Source organism: Scylla paramamosain, chromosome 29 (assembly GCF_035594125.1).
Source record: "Scylla paramamosain isolate STU-SP2022 chromosome 29, ASM3559412v1, whole genome shotgun sequence".
In the NCBI taxonomy this organism is placed as follows: domain Eukaryota; kingdom Metazoa; phylum Arthropoda; class Malacostraca; order Decapoda; family Portunidae; genus Scylla; species Scylla paramamosain.
In genome coordinates, this window is record NC_087179.1 from 19,347,963 (window position 1) to 19,368,208 (window position 20,246).

The following is a 20,246-nucleotide window of genomic DNA, read 5'->3' on the forward strand; positions in this document are numbered from 1 at the left end:
CGTATTCCTGACCGTCTTGGAGATATGCCCAACATTCTTTACCTTTTCCTGACCTCTAATCCTTCTGCTTATGCTGTCACCCTTTCTTCTCCGTTGGGCTCCTCCGATCACAATCTCATATCTTTATCTTGTCCTATCGCTCCAATCCCTCCTCAGGGTCCCCCTAAGCGAAGGTGCCTCTGGCGTTTTGCCTCTGCTAGTTGGGGGGACCTGAGGAGGTATTTTGCTGATTTTCCTTGGAATGACTACTGCTTCCGTGTCAGAGACCCGTCTTTGTGTGCTGAGCGCATAACAGAGGTGATAGTGTCTGGCATGGAGGCGTACATTCCTCACTCTTTTTCTCGTCCTAAACCTTCTAAACCTTGGTTTAACACAGCTTGTTCTCGTGCTATACATGATAGAGAGGTGGCCCACAAAAGGTACTTAAGCCTTCCATCACCAGAATCTCATGCACTTTATATTTCTGCCCGGAACCATGCCAAGTCTGTTCTCCAACTAGCCAAAAACTCCTTCATTAACAGAAAATGTCAAAACCTTTCAAGATCTAACTCCCCTCGTGATTTCTGCCATCTAGCCAAAAATATCTCCAATAACTTTGCTTCTTCTTTCCCTCCTCTATTTCAACCAGATGGCTCCACTGCTATCACATCTATTTCTAAAACTGAACTCTTCGCTCAGACCTTTGCTAAAAACTCTACCTTGGACGATTATGGGCTTGTTCTTCCCTCTCCTCCACCCTCTGACTACTTCATGCCACGTATTAAAATTCTTCGCAATGATGTTTTCCATGCCCTCGCTGGCCTAAACCCTCGGAAGGCTTACGGACCTGATGGAGTCCCTCCTATTGTTCTCCGAAACTGTGCCTCCGTGCTTGCACCTTGCCTAGTCAAACTCTTTCAGCTCTGTCTGTCAACATCTACCTTTCCTTCTTGCTGGAACTTTGCCTACATTCAACCTGTTCCTAAAAAGGATGACCGTTCTAATCCCTCAAACTACCGTCCTATTGCTTTAATTTCCTGCCTATCTAAAGTTTTTGAATCTATCCTCAACAGGAAGATTCTTAAACATCTATCACTTCACAACCTTCTATCTGATCACCAGTATGGGTTCCGTCAAGGCCGCTCTACTGGTGATCTGGCTTTCCTTACTGAGTCTTGGTCATCCTCTTTTAGAGATTTTGGTGAAACTTTTGCTGTTGCCTTGGACATATCAAAAGCTTTTGATAGAGTCTGGCACAAAGCTTTGATTTCCAAACTACCCTCCTACGGTTTTTATCCTTCTCTCTGTAACTTCATCTCGGGAAGTTTTCTTTCTGACCGTTCTATTGCTGCTGTGGTAGACGGTCACTGTTCTTCTCCTAAATCTATTAACAGTGGTGTTCCTCAGGGTTCTGTCCTGTCACCCACTCTCTTCTTATTATTCATTAATGATCTAAACCAAACTTCTTGTCCTATCCACTCCTACGCTGATGATACCACCCTGCACTTTTCCACGTCTTTTCATAGACGTCCAACCCTTTAGGAGGTAAACATATCACGCAGGGAAGCCACAGAACGCTTGACGTCTGATCTTTCTAAAATTTCTGATTGGGGCAGAGCAAACTTGGTATTGTTTAATGCCTCAAAAACTCAATTCCTCCATCTATCAACTCGACACATCCTTCCAGACAACTATCCCCTCTTCTTCAATGACACTCAACTGTCCCCCTCTTCTACACTGAACATCCTCTGTCTGTCCTTTACTTATAATCTGAACTGGAAACTTCACATCTCATCTCTAGTTAAAATAGCTTCTATGAAGTTAGGCGTTCTGAGACGTCTCCACCAGTTTTTCTCACCACCCCAGATGCTAACTCTGTACGAGGGCCTTATCCGTCCATGTATGGAGTATGTTTCACATGTCTGGGGGGGTTCCACTCATACTGCTCTTCTAGACAGGGTGGAATCAAAAGCTTTTCGTCTCATCAACTCCTCTCCTCTAATTGACTGTCTTCAGCCTCTCTCTCACCGCCGCAATGTTGCATATCTAGCTGTTTTCTACCGCTATTTTCATGCTAACTGCTCTTCTGATCTTGCTAACTGCATGCCTGCATGCCTAACTGCGGCCTCGCTGCACAAGACTTTCTTCTTTCTCTCACCCCTATTCTGTCCACCTCTCTAACGCAAGAGTTAACCAGTATTCTCAATCATTCATCCCTTTCCCTGGTAAACTCTGAAACTCCCTGCCTGCTTCTGTATTTCCACCTTCCTATGACTTGAACTCCTTCAAGAGGGAGGTTTCAAGACACTTGTTCAATTTTTGACCACTGCTTTGACCCTTTTATGGGACTGGCATTTCAGTGCGTATATTTTTTTTATTGTATTTTTGTTGCCCTTGGCCAGTGTCCTTCCTACATAAAAAAAAAAAAAAAAGGAGACAGGAAGAGGCCTAGCATAACTCAGGGCATTTCGAACATTTTACAACAGTCTTCCCTCGAAACTGTCATCGGCCGCTTACACTCCTATGCAGTACGAGCGAAAACATATTTATTTCCGGGATTTACAGCATGGAACAACATTTCTATGCATACAGAAACTAGTAAAATTATAAAATTCCTGGCGTTTGGTTAATATTATCTCCTGCTTGAGTAATGAGGGGTGCATGAGGCTGTGGGTGTGAGGGCCTCAGGATTCGGGGACCAGTATCCAGTGGTGGCTTGTCTGGGAAGGAGTGCATCAGAGGACCCTTGTATTGCTGCACCCACGCGTCACAGTCATGGTACGGCCTGCACACCCACTGCACCTCCACCCCTTGACCCACACACGAGCACAGATAAGTGGGAAGGGTGATTAGTAGAGGGCTTGAAGGGAAGTGTGCCCCCGGACCGGTCTTGCTGGGGGCAGACTACCTAGGGTGGGAGTATTTCGTCGCCTCCAATGTGTCGATACTCAATGGCTGTCTCAGTCTGGGTGTTAAGTGCATTCCCAAGGTGTCCTTGAGTGATGAAGGATGAGTGGGGTGGGTGGGGTGAGTCTTAGGAACATGGAGTGAGTCTAAACTGCCAGACTCGTGTTGGTGGGCGGCTAGGGACGCGACCTTAAGGCAGTGATGAAAGCCTCGTCACTGTGGGTGTTTAGGTTGACCTCCCCCAGCAGGGCTAATGCGTGGGGAATGTATCGGTGTTCTAAATCGTGGAGACGTAACCCTAGCCTTGTAATTTCCAGACTGACATTATTTCCGGACATTTTTATTTTTTTTCCTGGTCGTGATCTGCGCAGTGGAGGGGGGTTAGCAGTGAAATTAAGGAACAGAAAATTTAAAGCTAACCTGATTTAACCTAACCTAGGCCTCACATGTAAATATTAATCTTATTCCAATATCATCCAAAATCATATAATCATATTTTTCAGGATATATATATATATATATATATATATATATATATATATATATATATATATATATATATATATATATATATATATATATATATACATATATATAATTGTGTGTGTGTGTATAATGTTCGTAAAGATGGGGAGAAAGTGAATTTGTTATGGTGGCTAATGTTGTGTTTCCCTTTGATCTCCATGAAGGCTCACACAATCCTTCTGGTGCAGCCGGGACCCAAGCCAGAAACAAGGACATTTTCTGACTATGAGAGTGTCAACGAGTGTATGGAAGGTTGGTTGTGGATAAGGGTCCTCTACAAGGGAGGGCATGAATCTGTTTCTTCTTGTGTTACAAAGTGCTTCATGAATTTTGTCATGTGTCTGATTTTTTAAATTTCATTTACTTTTATGTACTTTTGTAAAAGCCTAAATATTAGTTGTTCTTTCCTTGATCAAATCTTGATTTGTGTATAGCAGTGAATTATTCATTTGCAATCATATTTTCATTGTTATTGGCATATTTGTATTTAGACTTCTTTGGGGGCAAGAAATATTAAGATGTGTTTCTTCCATGACACCATAAATGTAGAAATGGCTTTCCTTTTATTTCCAGCAAGAAATGTAAGAGTAAAATTTTAGTATGAGAGTGTTGGAATAGCGTTTTGTTCATGTCCCCAAGCAGGTGTGTGTAAGATCTATGAGGAGCACCTCAAGCGCATGAACCCCAACACACCAAGCATCACCTATGACATCTCACAGCTCTTTGACTTCATTGACCAGCTTGCGGACCTCTCCTGCTTAGTGTGAGTGGCCCTTGTCATTGGCTGGGAAGTGACTGAGGCTCAGGGCTGTCAAGAGCATATGAATGTAATCGAAGCTGCAGAAAGCCCTTCAGGCCTACATGTGGCAGTCCCTGGGTCTTGGTTCATATCATAAGTAAACCATTTTTCAGATAGTATTAAATTAGAGAAGCTTACAGCTATTTGCAGTTCAGCTTTTATGAATTTATAATGCAGTACAGCCATGGTATCTTCAGAGGATAGATCAAGAAGAGAAGGATAATTTTGCAATCATTAGTAAATTCATCATTCGCTGAATTACTAAGTGTGGAATTTGTGTTGACAAATATGTATTAAAAGAAAAATATTGAAAAGGATCCCTTGCAGGAGGGACACCAAACAATATACCTGGCTTTCCATTCAGGAGTATAGAACTCCAAAACAACCTAAACACAGAAGTGGTCCATGCAAGGATCATACAAGAATTTTAAAGACAACCTGGATTATAATGTGTGGAGATAGGACAATATGGGCTCTTTTTCTGCATGTCATTACTATGCTAACAGTTACACACACAGTCTTGGCTGTTCTTTCTTACCAAAGCTCCCAGACTAACACTGATGTTGGCTGCAGGTACCAGAAGAGCACCAACACCTATGCACCTTACAACAAAGACTGGATAAAGGAAAAGATCTATATTCTGCTACGACGTCAGGCCGCCAAAGCTAACTAAGAGGAGGAACGCTGCTGCCAGGGCCCTGCAAGCACCTGGGAGCCTTTGGGGGGGATTGGCCTTCCTTGCTCCATCAAATTCTTCATGTTTTGTGTTGGGAGCAATCTTCAAGCTGTCCACCAACCTCCCAGCACTGCAACACTCACTCGCTGCTTCTAGACCTTGTACCTGGAAATCACTAAAATGTACCTTGTATCCTTGAGGTTGTGGTGGCATTATGTCTGATGCAGCATCCTGACACTATCTTGAGATTCAGAGTAACAAATTTATGAATTTAACATAGTGGAATGAGGAAAATTTAAAAAAATATGTTAATTAGAATATGTGCAGAAATTAATTTTTATGTGATTAAAATGTAAGTAAATACACAGGGTAGGTTTGGACTTATAGGAGTGTCAGTTGGTGCATCAGGCACACTTGCAGCACCCACACCCTGTTATACAAGCAGATGCCTTTCTGAAGAAGAGCTGTCCAGCCTTTTATGTACAGTGCATTGTTTCTTGAGGTTATACTCAGGCACAATTATGCAGATTAGATTTTGGCAGTATTACATGATAAATGAAATTCCAGGTACACATATCAGTGGTGTTTCCAGAAAGGATTCTTACACTGGTAGTTGGGAGAAAGCCTGTGGAATAAAACAAAAATTCCAGGCACGTAGATCAATTGTGTTTCCTGCAGCAGATCCCAATCCTTTAGTAGTTGGGAGAATGCCTGTGGCAGCAGTAAACACGGTAATTTCCAGTTGTTTCTGGGAAGAACAGTACAAATCCACTGGCAAGGCAAGTGATAGCTGGTGATAGTGGGAGCATCACATCCTGACTGTCACATGCCACTGAAGGCGGGAAGGGCGGGGCACAGCACCCGCCGTGACCCGCCTCCCTCTTCACACTTTCCTATCCACAGTCTCTCTTCAAGTAGGTGGTGTTGGTTGCTGAACCCTTGTAGCAGATAATTGGAGGCCTAGTTATTGGCATTTTCAGGATGTCTCTGAAGCCAATGAGAGCTTTGGATGTATCTTCCAAGTTTCTGTTTCTTTTCCTGCTTGATGCCAGACTCGAAGCAGATATATACTATTTAGTTATGTCTCCTGGTGTGTTCATGATCTTAATGCACTGTAGACTAAGGAAAATTACTAAAAAAAAGATGTGCAATGGTTTATAAAAAAAAATGCGTAGCTATGGTTTATGCAATTACTTTGGTGTGAAAGGAAATTCTTAAGTTGGAATAATAAAAACATTTTCATTTGCTAAAGGGTTTATTTTCAGTAAAGCAAGCCTTTCTTAAGCATCCACAGAGCATCACAATAATCAAACTTTATTTGGATTTTTCCATGTCTATGTATTTAGCATTCTTAATAAAAAGTACATCAATCTTCATTGCAGATTTTAAAATACAAATATTCCTGATTAGCAATTAAGTACATCATGAAACTCCTGAGCACAAGGCTTGGTGTGGCAGTGTGGGCCACCCGTGCAGGGACAAGTGCTGGCCAGAGATGTGGGAAACCACACCATGCTGCTTAAGTCACACTGATGACCTGCATAACTCTGATGTTCATACATTTAACTCACTCTGACCTAAATGCATGAACTACCAATGTCTGCATTTTCACAAGTTCCTACAAGCATTAATACTTTAAAGGTTTATCACTGTGAATGGCTGCATCACCAACGTGGCCAAAGTAATGACTCATCTCTGCAAGGCTGGAATCAGTTCATAAGGCTGGGTGTGAACAGTGGGAGGGACTGCAACATTTATAATAACAAACCCATGCAACACAAAATACACATCATAGACTGCCAAGCTGACACCAAGCACACTCGTGAAGGCAAATGCCAATCCTGTTGTGGGTGGTGCAAAGAACCGAGCCTTATCTTCCTTCCCTAAACAGGATCATTGCATCTCACACTAATTCCTACATATCCACATGTGGAGAGCACTGCTGGCCCATCAGAGTATCAATCTGTGATGTGTGACTGAATACTGTGGAAGCAACAACTGTCCACCCAAAAATAGCGTCATTGTTATTGCATGTAACTTTATCGTATGATGAGCCTAGCTGACACTTGATGGTGATTCAAACACTTGAGATTCATACATTTGTCTACTGCTGCCACATTATTCATTGTATCCACTGGAATTTGAAGTACCACATGTAAATGTCTGTTTTCTTTGCACATGGGAAGGCAACTTACAGTAATGCAGGCAGATGTTTGAAAACTCTTCCTCAACTAATTTATTTTCACAAAATGCAAAGACCAGAAGTAAGTCTTCTAATTTTGCTTATTTACTTCAATGCTTTCTTTTATATTTTTTTTCAGACTTTATGGCTTTTATTTCATATCTTAATCTTGTAAAAAGTATGTCTTTTGCCACTCTGTTCCCTTTTCCTGGATGCCATCTTGCTTGTGAAGGAAAATTTGAATTGTATAAAAAATACACATATTTTTGCTACCAGCTATCTACCCACACTACCTGCATCATGTCCGTGTTCTGCTGTGTTTGAACGATCATTGGTTAAAGCTAAACAAAGCCGTAGGAAATGCTGCTGCTATTGCTGTGCCCAAGTCATTAAAGAACAGGAAACGATGTCTTGGGACTGGCAGCAAACATCAAGGACTACCCTTGTGGTGGTGCTGGAGTGACACACCTCCACCAAGACAGTTATTGCATCACATATATTATGGAGGGAAGTTTTAGGAAAATTACACCTACAATTCTTTGAGTGCAGTTATGGCCTTGCATGTTTCTGTAATGAGACCTGCCAAGTTTTGTGCCTCATGGATGCTGGTGGTGGCACTCAGCTGCTCTGTCGCCCACGCCAGCTTGTCTCGCAGTGCAGCCACTGCCTCCCCTGCATTCTCCGACAGGTCCATGCCATGAACTGTTAATCTGTCAAGTGGTGCAACAAAAACATGAATCTTGACTACTACATCCTCACACTTCCCATTACACCAGATATTTTCATGCAAATGCTGCATTTTCACAAAAATGTATCTTGCCTCAATGAGAAATCTATGAAATATGAGGGTTTAAGTCTTACGTTTTCTTTGCACATTGTTTCTGGCAGCCAGTAATGGTTGTGGTGGAGGTGGCAACACACTGGGTGGTGACAGGCACCTGGCAGGATGAGGTGGAGGGAGAGGGGGATGTGGCAGAAGTGTGGGCCTGATCCTCCCCACTGTGTCTGTGTTGGATCTCTTGGACAGTCCTACGGGCAGCCTCCTCACTCACAGCTGGTGGAAAATTGTACAATTGCCTGGTTTTTCATCTAGTACTCATCACAGTATCCTGTAATGATGATTCTAGTATATACTGAAAGTGGTAAATGTAATTAATAATACATGATGATGATATATGGCATGATATAATGACATTAATGAGCATATATCATGAGATGTATCTGGCAAGCAGTGGTACCTGCATGCACAGGTGCAAGGCTCCTTACCAGGATTATCCTTCTTTGTATCTGCATCTACCTCCAGGCAGCCAATGCAGTACTTGTTCTTGAGACGGTCCTCCATCAGCACACACTGTAACAATGCAGCGAGTTGAGCCTTCGTGCCTTCACTTCATCTCACCAGCAGTATTGTGAAAAAGCTACAATATGTATGTAATTCTAGGCTACAATTATTATCATACTATTCTCTACTCACTATCTTTAGAACAGGTAAATAGCACCCCACTCCTGATGGCAGCATGGTGCATTCTACTCACATCACAGACGGCACAGGTGACAGCCAGCATCTTGTACCCCTTGAGCAGGTACTGGCCCATGATGGAGGATATCTTGTTGTTCCTCTCCCGCCGCGCCTCAATCACCTTCAGCTCAGACTCTGAGGGTGGCTGCCATGAGAACTCATCCTCCAGTCGGGCCATGGTGTTCCTCTGTCTGTCCTGGGGTGTACAATAACATGTCCATGATTTTGTGGTCCATCAACTTCTATTTGTTCTAAAGTTAATGTGTTCTGCAGCCAAGCCATGATGCCTCTGTCTGCCCTGAGGTGTAGTGTAAAAATGTGTCTGATTCTGTGATCAATAACCTGGATAATATTGAAATAACATTAGCATTTTCATCTGTCGGCTAGGTTACAAAAGATTGGGTTTGGACTAATTCAGTTCACTAATCTCACTTTCACTGTGTAGATCATGATAAAAAAAAAAGTATCACGTGTTGCCCATAAATAAAGTCTGTCTCTTGGAATAAGCAAGCTCAGGTTACTTCCATGATATCCAAACTGTCTTTCTGTATATCTTTATCTGTGAGCAGAGTAATGAGTCGTGAGTACACTGCTGCCTCTCGTCTTAGGGTATCAGCAAGCCACTAATGGTTGTCATATCAACCTTTACCTGGCAGTGAATGAGAGCTGAAACCAACACCTTTATCTGTGGGTAGTGAGTAATGAGTAGCGAGTCATGAGTAAAATCATGGGTAAAATCAACACGTTTGTTTATGAGCAGTGAGTAATGAGTCATGAGTATACTGCTGTCTTTCATTTCAGGGTATCACCAGGCCGCTAACGGTTCAGAGATAGTCATATCAGCCTCTACCCGGCAGTGAGTAGTGGCCCTGAGCAATATAACCACACACACCAAGACTCACTTACGAGTGAGTTACACCACACAAGTATTCCCTCTCAGACGGCAGCGTGTTGTGGTGGTGCGGCGCCTCCCCGAACCTGCCCAATGCACCACACTGTGTCTAAATAACCATACCAGCTCTTTGTTATGTCATGTTTAACCTGAAATCATCAATGTTCTGTATTGCATTATGAGATGTGGGATTCAAGACGGATTATTGTCTCGTTATGATGCTACAGTCTAGTACCAGATGTTTTCGGTTGTTATAATATATTCCTATGTCTTTTAATGTATTTTCATAAGTTACGTAAAGAAATCATCAAGATATTTTGAAATGTTATTGCGTAAAAACAAGACTTGCATTGTTCATCTCATTCGGCAAAACCAAAAAAAAAAAAAAAAAAAAGGAATAGTATGTGTATATTCCAAGAAGTATCTCTCATGACATATAAATATACAGTAACATTTGCCGTAGAAATATCAAAATAGGGCAAGAACTGAGAGAAATTAGTGGAGAGGATGTAACGCGGGGCATCTCAGGAGCGACTGCAGCATTCCTCTTTGCTCAGGCTGGCTGGTCCGCTTCGCTCATCATGACACGCGCCCTTTTCCGCGCCTGTGAAGCAGAAACTGAAGCTTGCGTGCCCTTCCTGTGCTGAACAGCGGTGTGCACGTGTTAAGGAGGTGAGTGAGGGGCATTCCCGAGGGTGGGCTTGGGGGTGACAGCGGCGGGAAGGTAGCAGGGTGTCTTGTCCCGTCTTGGACGCCGCATGTCGCCATGTTTACCCCGCCACCAGCCCGCCCGCGCCCCCGCACACACGCCCCCACGCCCTTGTACACACCACCACACTGTCACCATTTCCTGGATATATCCCTTTTGACCAGCATGATTGGTTGTAAGGGTGTGTGGTGTGTAAGGGGGTGTGTGTCTCTTACGGGCTGTGCTGGGGGCTGGCTAGGGCTGCCCTCAGACCCCGGCACAAGTAAGGCATAACCTGCTTCATTCTTACCTCACACATGACTTACTCAAGGCCTGTTAATGAATGTATGACACTAGATAATGTTGAAGTAACGTCAACGTTTTCATCTGAGGGCTAGGTTAGGTTATCGAAACGAACCCCCACACCTCCACCAACTCGTTCAGCCATCAGGCAAGGGGTGGCTGTGTGTCAGGGCGGCTGGGTTGCAACTTATTAATGAACTGTACATATCTGCAACAGAAGAGTTTGGAGACATGGGCAAACATGTCTTGTTACATAAGTATTAAAGTAATTCATGCTAATAAGTAATGTATACATGGGAGAACTTGACAAGACATTGTAAATAATACATACATGTTAGACAGCTGAAGTATTGGGAAAACTCCATTCCATGACAGCAGGAGTGTGCCGTGTGGTGTACAATGCAAGGTGCCCCAGTCACTGTTATCAATAGCCATAGGTAATATTACATACCAGTTAATTATTTTTTTTTTATTTTATATTCTTTTATGAAATGTATGCCATGCCTCTATTGTGATGTTACAGTCTACAACATTTTTTTTTTTTTTTTCTACTTAACTCGTGCTATGCTGATGTTGGGATGTTTCAGTCTGCAGCATTCTGTCACCATGTCCATCCCGGCATTTGGCTGTCCCTTCTGCTCCGCCATCTTTGCAGAGGAGGACCAGATGCTGTGCCATTTCCTGCAGGAGAGCAGTGTGAGTGAATCAGCTGTTTGTTCTCCAGCTTAGAGGAGGAGGCAGTAGACACCTGCCGAAACGATAATTACTCCCAGTGAGGTCTAAAGCACTGTTCAGGGGGTGCTGTGAACTTATCATTAAACCCAGCTGTGACCTCACTGACCTGACCACTGCTTTGACCCTTTTATGGGACTGGTATTTCAGTGGGCATATTTTTTTAATGGATTTTTGTTGCCCTTGGCCAGTGTCCTTCCTACATAAAAAAAAAAAAAAAAAAAAAAAGCTGGGGTGTCTCGCTGTTTTGTGTGTGATGTTTCCTAGTTGTGTTTTCACTTAGAATGGAGCAGTCTCTGCTTTTGAAATTCAGAGATGATAAAGAGAGAGAGAGAGAGAGAGAGAGAGAGAGAGAGATTATAGGTGAACTCCCTTGCAATATCTCTATCTGATTTTATTTAATTTCATCTTCATTATTGGTATAGTTTCCATTGAGTGGTTACTCAATTGTACCCATGTTGCAGGACCAGAGCTGCACTGAGGAGGCAGAGAAGCATGGCAAGGGAGCCAACCAAGACTTTTACAGAATCAACCAGAAGGAGGTTGGTATTTTATTCATTTATTTATTTGTTTTATTTTGTTTTACAAATTTTTCTATGTAGAAACCAGATGATGAGAGACAATAGTGTGACATTGCACGTATGATCATACATGCCGTGGACATTTCACCATGTGACTACTTACCTTCAGGCCTCTGTTTTAGCAGCTTGAGAATGGATAATAAGTTTGTAGTGCATGTTCTGTGCTCCCCTAGACGGTGCAGGTTGAGGTGGGCGATGACCCCAGCAAGCCGCAGGTGATTGCCCCGGATGGCACCAAAGAGAGCAGCAAGAAGGCCGTCAAGGAGGAGATCATCATTGACTATGATGACGAGGATGCTCCGTGTGACGAGACAATGAAGGTATGCAAATGCTCTTTTAGTGCTACTAGGTTTATCAGGGAAAGCAGCTTTGAATACTGCTGCATGGAAGTCTTGAATTTTTTTAAATTGTATTTTTAAAAGTATCCTCATGAATTTTACACTATCTGAGATTTGCAATCCTTGAGTTTCATGTAGTCCTGAATTCTTACCATCATGACTTCAGCACATTATTTTCTCTCTCACACCACTGCACTGCTCTGTCATGCCAGATATGAGGACAAGACACACACTCACACAATTCTAGGGCATGCGGCCTCAATAAATAAGTGTTTTTCAGTGTTTTCAATACACTGAGTTTCTCGATCCTCAAGTTTAGAGCTTTGCCTTTGGAAGGAAGCAAATAAAAAACTGGAGAGGGTACTGTATTAATATTTTATGCTGTAGTGGACACTTATAATGTATGTAGTAAAAATGCATGTTGTGAAAATTTCCAACAACTGCTGTTGCCCCGAAAATGCCTCAGTGGGATAACCAAATCTACACATTTATTATCCACATACTGTAAGGGCCCACTGTGGTCCTTCGTATGGTCTTGAGTAATAGTGTGATGTTGTTCCAGCCATCCTGACATGCTTCCTCTGAAAAGTGGAATGATAGGGTGCAATATTTCACTGTTAACCATCGTTGTTCCTGGCAATGACCTGTACTACTAGCCCTGATTCCAGGTTTTCTTTTAGGAAGAGCTGGTGTGCAATGCAGAACTGCCAGGCATGGAGGAGGAGCTGGGATGTTCCTTGGCCCGCTCAGCCGGCGCCAACATCCGTGTCCCGCCCATCAAGCGTGCCACCAAGATTGAGTATAAAAAGATGGTGGGGGAACTGGCAAACATGAAGACAGTCAGCCACATTCTGCCAGTAAATCAGATGCAGTCTATCTTACAGTACCTTTCAGTGCATTCTGACATGGTGGTGGAGACAGAGGTAGGCAGCTTTGACCTGCACAGGATCAGGTACATGGACTTCCTGCACCAGCTGCACCTGAACCGCACCCAGATCCATGAGGAGAATGAGTGGTTTGGGGAGAAGCTGATGATGCCCTTCCAGTGTGAAGAGGGCATTGACATGGAGGCTGTGTACAGGTTCCACGATGTGATTCAAGACAATAGTTGCTCTGTCAAGGTGGGGTTGCCCTCCTGCACTGCCCTCGTGTCAGACTTGATGGCCCTGCCGTGTGATCGCTGGCTGACAGATGGCTTGCTGGACTGCTTTGCCCATTTGGTGCGACAGGTGGCACTCTACCCCACAGAGGTGTTCAACGTGACTGAGCTGGCAGACGTGAGCGAGGTGTGTGCCGTGCTGGACGAACGATACCCAGACCGGAGCAGTCTGCAGGTCATCTTCATACTGCACGTTGGGAAAGCTGATCATGAAGCTGTGCATTCCCCCAATGACCGTCTCTACACTGCCAGCCACTTCTCCTTTGCTCTGTACAGCTTTGATAACAATGAAGTCGTTTACGCTGATACCTTGGGCTGGAGTGTGCCAGAGCCCCTGTACTTCATGATGGATGAATTCATTGCTCATTTTGGCAAGCCTGAGCCAATCTTCTCTTGTTTGCATGATCCTGAGAGCATGGTGAATGGAGAGAGCCACGTGTGCTCCAAGCGATGTGCACAACTGTATCCAGTGGAGCAGGCTGATGCTGCATATGGTTTAGCAGTGGTGGTGGGCTTCTGTCTTGCTGCAGTGGACAAAGATGCATTTGGACTCATCACGGCAAAGGCAGGAGATGTGCTGCAGCCCAACAAACTGGACTACCTGCAGGATGTGACACAGTATTCCAAGTTTCTGCGTCTTGTTCTCATCACCTGGCTCATGCAGGGGGACATCAATGTGGCCATGCTGTACCAGGTGCACCAGGACGGCTCATCCCGCAGGGGGCCCCGTCTCAGCCAGCGCCGCCGCAAGAAGAAGGTGCCCTTTGGGGCCACCCCAGAGAGCAGTCCCGAACGAGAAGTGCCGGCTGTCAGTGGGGGTCACAGCACACGAGGTGCAGCATCCAGGGCCTCAGCTCCTCCAGAAAACCTGAATTTTTCAAATGTGAGTGACCTTCTTACTAAGCCGCCAGAAGTGGGCTACCTCAAGAACTACTCCTGCCTGCGTGTCCGCTTCTATCTCAAGAATGGCAAAATTGTCACCAAGAGGTTCAAGTGCAACTTGTCCGGCAAGAAGGATGCCAGGGCTCTCAAGAAGGTGCAGGACTATGTGAACAGGAAGGATGTGTACATCTACCTGAAGCACCAGTCAGGAGTTCTGCCCAAGCACAGGAAGAACTGGCTTAAGAGTAGAAATGAAGCTGTCAATGCCATTCTTCTCAAGGCAGAGCTTGTGACGCAGGGTGCGGGCAGCCTCAGGCTCCGCTGCACCCTGAAGAATGGCGTGACCAAGTCCAAGATATACAACGGAGAGAAGGACGACCCAAAGGTGAGGTCAGACGTGCTGGAGTTCCTGAGCAGCAGGAAGTGTGAGGAGTGGCTCAAGGAGGAGAGGAAGTGGGTGTACCTGGAGGAGGTGAACCCGGGTGTGGATACCAGGACGTACATCGACAGTATTCCCTTTGACGTGAAGAAGAAGTGCATCAAGGTGGACAGGCGCGTGAGGCCGGTGAGTGATGCAGGGACTCTGTCAGTGTCAGTGGAGGCCAATCCCAACTGGGGCAAGCTCCATCGCTATGACGAGACGTACGTCATGAAGGATGAGAAGGTCCGGCCTCGAGACCGCTTCATTGCAGTTACCATGATCTTGCAGTGTGCTTCTCTGACCAGTGAGTGTCGTAGTGACTGTGGCGTTCCTTTGAAATCCATCACCACCCATGGGAAGCTGTGCAGTGGCTGTCAGCTCAACCTGGACTCAGGAAGGACATGTGAGGGTTGTTTCACCACAGACAGCCCTCACTGGTACTCGAGTGAGATAGCTGCCACTCTTTGCAATGCCTGTTATCGTGCCAACGGCCGTCGCAAGACGCAGCGTCGCAAGGACAAGATCCACCACCCACATCTCAAGTGCAAGTGGAAGCTAAAGTTTGAGCTGGATCAAGACCTCAGGACTTGGAAGGTGTACAAGGGTGCGGCCAATGAGTTTTATCACCACAGGGAGCCAGTTGGAGAGAGGAAGAGACCAACTTGGGCTGAGCGAGATGTTTGGGACAAGGCAAGAATTCTCTCTAACGCAACAGCACACGAGATATACAGCTCCATGCAGAGAGGAATGCCGCTCCTTCCCTCATCAGACCCCAACAATGCCACTCAGGCCCTGGGGCAGATAACACGTAGGTGTAAAAGCATAGATAAAAAGTACCTTCACCTTGCAATGAACTGGAGGAAAGATCCTAACCCCACCTGTTCAGACTGGAGGAAGGCAGAGAAGGTGCTTGAGACTAACTTTGAAAACGTGCTCCACTATCAGCGAGGAGACAAGCTACTCAACAGAGACTACCGCATCATCCTGGCCACTGACACCAACCTGCTGGCCCTGCGGGACTTGGGGCGGGAGGTGATCGGCGTGGACTCCAAGGAAGACTTCATGAATGGTTGCTTCAAGACCCTCTTTGTGACCTACTATGATCAGGTTGGGCAGGAGGAGGTGGCAGTGTCAGCAGTGTGTAATAGGGAGTCTGAGGAAACCTACAGCCTGGTCTTCCAGATGATGGCTGCCAATATCCCGTGCAAAGACCCTACCTGCTCACACCCAAAGGTTTTACGCATCTACAATGATGAGAATGGCTTCTTCTGGGTGCGGCCGTGCTCCTCCAAGGTAGAATTTCGCCCACTCGTTCAGCACGAAAACAAGAATGAGTTGCGGAATGCAGTCACGCACATGCTCTGGTTTTCCTCTCTGTATAACTTCAACACCCTGGAGACTGTGAAAGCACAGATCTCATCCATGGAAGGCCTGCAGCTGCTGCAAGTTCCTATAGAGTTTGGCTTTAAATGTGTTCTTCTGGGGTGGAACAATGAGATGAGGAAGAGGCTGGAGCACAGCTACAAGGAGTTTGTGATGAATGTGGTACCAGATGCCTTAGTGAGCCACTCCAACAGAGAGTCTTTCATACTCTTCTTGGAAAAACTGTGGTTTGACACTCCATTCAGTGACAGTTACACATGCCAGGTGATGTTCAGGGTTCCTGCTTCCCATCGTAAGAATGGTTTGCTGTCCATTGAGCATCTGCCAGAGAGGAGAGTGAGGGAGACAGATGAGCCAGACACCAGTGCCAGAAACAAAAGGATGTCCCACTATGTAGTGAAGCTGTTGAACAAGGTGCTTCACCGTGGCATCTTCCAGGAGCAACAGTCAGGAGATTCAAGACTCAGCTTTGATGACCGCAAGGACAGGGAAATTCTTGCCATCCAGAAGGCTTTCAGACTTTCGGAGTTGGGAGGTGTGGTGTGCCACCCAGGCTGGGAGGAGCATGGCTTTGTCTCAGTCAGTGTAGGGCAGCCTGAGGAGGACTTTGAACTAGATGAAGAAGAAGATGTCCCTATTCTGACCAATCCTGCTCACACCAAGAAAATGTTGCAGGTACAGGTGGAGGAGTTCAACAGTGACCCAGTGACGCGAGCCAACTCTGTGATTGGCCACCTCAAGGCCCTTGCCCTCGACTTCTACCGCCAAGAAATAATGCGCTACATCTCTCCTCGGGTGAAGTGCAGCATCACAACCAATGAGCATATCTGTAATGTACACTTGAAGTCCTGCACCTGTTATTTCTTCATTGACAAGGGCCAGAATGAGCTGTGCCGACACCTGCTGGCGGCACTGATCACCACCCGCCAGCTTGGGGACCTGGAGGGTGTGCTGACAGAGATTACCAGCTGGTGCCCCAAGGTCCCTGTGCCCCTCAAGTCTTACATAAGCTTCAACAGGACCATAACATTGCCTGGCTTCTTAACCAACAAGGTAGAGTGCCTTGAGGGCGTGTCCCGTGTTGCTTCAGAGGTGGACCTTGAGTTGGCCAGGCAGGGACAGATCCTGAAAGTTCTGCATGGCTCCCCATCCTCCCCCACCTCCTCTTCCACCTCCTCCAAGAATGGAAGTTACCGTGCACAGGACGGCTCCACAGTAGTCAGGAAGTATGCTGTCACTGACCTGGCTGATCCATACTGCCCCAATATTGAGTTCCCAAAGAGCCTGCGTGGCAGACGGAGTGGGAAGAACGTGAAGAAGGGCCTCAAGCGGGGTGTGCTGGAGACAGAAGCAGCGGCAGAAGCCGTCGAGGAAGAAACTAAGAAGATGAGGGTTGGGAACAATGAAAATGATTGTCAAGAGTTTGGGGAGAACAATGTTTTCTACGTCACCCTACCTGATGACACCGCAGAGGAATTACATGAGGTGGGAGGGTCAGAGGAGTCGCGAGAGGTGCGTGATGGGGAGGCCAGCATGTACCACGCCAAGGGCTTCCCCTCCATAGTGTGCGGAAAGTGTCTGGATGAAAACAAGGGAAGCCCTCAGCTGTGCTATTCTCCAGCTGAGTTGCAGACCCACATAGAGAAGGAACATCCAGAAAAGACACTGGTGTGTGCTTTCTGCTACTTCAACAATGTGTCTGTGCGCTTTGGCAGCATCAAGGAGTTCAATGATCACCTGCTGCAGGAACACTAGTCTGCCTGTGTGTGTGTTCAGGAGAAGCTTCACCTGTGATCAGTGCACACAATGGCAGTGTTTACTATGCATCCACCCACTCACTGGACTTTTTAAAAATATTATTGTTTATTTTTTATTTGCAGTTATTTTTTTACTTGCAATCAGTGTATGGTTTCTAAAAATTGAGAATTTCTGCCAAGATTTTTTCCATCTTTGAAATGTTTCAAGGATATGTTCTAATAATCTAAAACAAATTATCATTATTGATTTCATTTTCTTTCTTAAGAATCAGGTGTGTGTGTGTGTGTGTGTGTGTGTGTGTGTTCCTTTGAGCATTTAGTGCTGAAAGATGTAGGGTAAAGTGAAGGTGCAGGATACAAAACTAAACCTGGTGTGACAAACAAAGTTAATTACAGCCACACTAAAGTACATTATGCAAGTTCCTTCAAAGTAACTTGATGCATAGTAGTTTGTTTTGCATTTAAGTTATATTGAATACAGATATATCAGACTGGTATTCCTTAATGGAGTATATTGAAACAAAGAGGGTACTGTGCTGTCCATAGGAAGTAAGTACAATAATGCAGAATTTGCTGCAGAAGATAATTTTGGGGGGGACATTGGATGAATGTTAAATATTATTACAAGTGTCAGTGTGAAGGATTTGTGTAGCTTTGAGAGATTGGGGTGTGGCAAGGGAGGTACTAGCCAGGGCTGCCATGGTTGTGGTAGCAGAAAACAACATCCAGCCTTGATGGAATGTCTGTATTTGACCTCAGGAGGATGAGAAGTAAAAATTATTCATAGCATGAAATGTCATATCATACTATCTTGTATTCTTTCTCTTTCCATATTTAATCCTAGGACGATGCCGGGCTGGATGCCCACTCACTCATCCACGTTCATACTGTACACTCTTAATCACCCTCCCATACATCATTGTCATTATCCTGCTTAACTATACTCCTCACTTCACATGATGCCATACAATCCTTGACATCTGATGCTTCTTTGGACATTTCACTCCAAATGGTGATGGGAGTCATAGCTGCAGCCTTATTTCTTAGAGATGGCTGGGTCTTTCAGAATGGTGACTAGCACCAAGCTCAAATGTGGCCAAGTCCAGTCATTAGGGAGGTGTAGGAGCTGTGTGTCAGTAGAAACATATCAGGTATTATTCAACAGCAAAGTGTCTCAGAACCGAAGCATCAGGCACTCCATCCTTAACACAGTGAATTGGGTGAAGTGAATGTTTTGGGACTGGCTACACACTTGAGGGCATAAGTGTCTATGTAATGTCAGTGAGGTTGATTGGAATGGCTTGTGGAAGTTAATCTGGGATGATCTTGCATTGTATCATAAGTAATGCTTAATTAATACCCAGGATGATGTGAGGTATGTTTAGTGGCTCTGTGTGCAGATAAGCTATTTTTGTTAAGATTTCAACCATGCATATGTAAATTTGTGTACATACATGAATAAAGTATTTCCATTTACTGGAGTCTGTCTAAATGATGAACAGAAACATGGATGGCAGTGTATTATAGTAGTACTCTAGACAGGAAGGGGCCTCATTACTATTTATTTAATTAATTATTTATTTATTTATCTATTTGCAGAAAACACAGCTAATGTCTCCAAGGCATATTTATACAACAACTACAAACATTTCAAGGCATTTCTAGAAAACAAACCAACTCAGCTTCAGCAAACTTGATAAATAAATAGACGTGTGGTCAGGGCCCCCCCATCCCCCCATCTCTCTCTCTCTCTCTCTCTCTCTCTCTCTCTCTCTCTCTCTCTCTCTCTCCTACTACGTTTAACAGTGAAGATTGAAGGAATAACCTCATGAACAAGACAATGAGAACCATATAAGGCAGTAGGAGGCAGTAGACACCTGCCGAAACGATAATTACTCCCAGTGAGATCTAAAGCACTGTTCAGGGGGTGCTGTGAACTTATCATTAAACCCAGCTGCGACCTCACTGAATGTTTCCCTTTGTGTCTCACAACACAAGGGGGCAGTCACAGCCTGCCCTCTAAAGACAACTCTCTTCCTCCACACAAAACTACAAGCACCTAATAACACACACACCCTTCACTCAAAAATTTTAAAATCATCATGGCGACTCCTACACCAGCCTCGGAGTCCCCATCTGGGGAAGGGGCCATAAATGTCCCCAGGTCGGACTGCCTTTCTGTCGACGACCATAAGTGTCTTGACACCCCCCTCAACTTTTTCTTCATTAACTTGTGCAACATTCGCGGTCTAAGATCTAATTTTCAATCTGTAGAACACCACCTCTCCTCTTCTAAACTTCATCTTCTTTTCCTCACTGAAACTCAGGTGTCTGAGGCAACTGACAGTAGCCCCTTTTCTGTTCCCTCCTACTTTCTCTATCCTCATTTTCGATCCAAAGCTGGATGCTGCGTTTATGTGCGCAATGACTTAACCTGCTCTCGTGCCCACGCTCTTGAATCTTCCGAGTTTTCCACCATCTGGCTACGACTACAGAGTCACTCTCATACTAAATTTATCTGTG

At 44.9% G+C, this 20,246-nt stretch overlaps 3 protein-coding genes across 8 annotated transcripts; 2 read left to right on the forward strand and 1 right to left on the reverse strand.

Annotated features, from left to right (window-relative positions):
* The first annotated feature begins 2,603 nt into the window (after positions 1–2,603).
* Positions 2,604–6,262, forward strand: LOC135115581 (enhancer of rudimentary homolog). Of its 2 annotated transcripts, none has more exons than XM_064032502.1 (4): positions 2,604–2,757; positions 3,576–3,663; positions 4,051–4,174; positions 4,784–6,262. In XM_064032502.1, the coding sequence occupies exons 1-4, from the start codon at positions 2,755–2,757 to the stop codon at positions 4,881–4,883; spliced, it is 315 nt and encodes a 104-aa protein (XP_063888572.1). In that variant the 5' UTR covers positions 2,604–2,754; the 3' UTR covers positions 4,884–6,262. The 2 variants fall into 2 exon arrangements, with proteins under 2 accessions (XP_063888572.1, XP_063888573.1); XM_064032503.1 differs by having other exon boundaries at positions 4,054–4,174.
* On the reverse strand, positions 6,123–9,647 carry LOC135115580 (protein ZNRD2-like). 3 transcript variants are annotated; one of them, XM_064032500.1, is made up of 5 exons: positions 9,494–9,647; positions 8,604–8,783; positions 8,335–8,419; positions 7,930–8,122; positions 6,123–7,778 (listed from the first exon to the last, which is right to left on the reverse strand). In XM_064032500.1, the coding sequence occupies exons 2-5, from the start codon at positions 8,763–8,765 to the stop codon at positions 7,598–7,600; spliced, it is 621 nt and encodes a 206-aa protein (XP_063888570.1). In that variant the 5' UTR covers positions 8,766–8,783; positions 9,494–9,647; the 3' UTR covers positions 6,123–7,597. The 3 variants fall into 3 exon arrangements, with proteins under 3 accessions (XP_063888570.1, XP_063888571.1, XP_063888569.1); XM_064032501.1 differs by having other exon boundaries at positions 9,490–9,630; XM_064032499.1 differs by lacking the exon at positions 9,494–9,647 and adding an exon at positions 9,237–9,421.
* Positions 9,648–10,013: 366 nt separating this feature from the next.
* On the forward strand, positions 10,014–19,200 carry LOC135115578 (uncharacterized). Of its 3 annotated transcripts, none has more exons than XM_064032497.1 (5): positions 10,014–10,151; positions 11,058–11,166; positions 11,667–11,744; positions 11,957–12,103; positions 12,802–19,200. In XM_064032497.1, exons 2-5 carry the CDS (start codon positions 11,077–11,079, stop codon positions 17,719–17,721), a joined length of 5,235 nt encoding a protein of 1,744 aa, XP_063888567.1. In that variant the 5' UTR covers positions 10,014–10,151; positions 11,058–11,076; the 3' UTR covers positions 17,722–19,200. The 3 variants fall into 3 exon arrangements, with proteins under 3 accessions (XP_063888567.1, XP_063888568.1, XP_063888566.1); XM_064032498.1 differs by lacking the exon at positions 10,014–10,151 and adding an exon at positions 10,207–10,450; XM_064032496.1 differs by lacking the exon at positions 10,014–10,151 and adding an exon at positions 10,659–10,907.
* Positions 19,201–20,246: the final 1,046 nt, after the last annotated feature.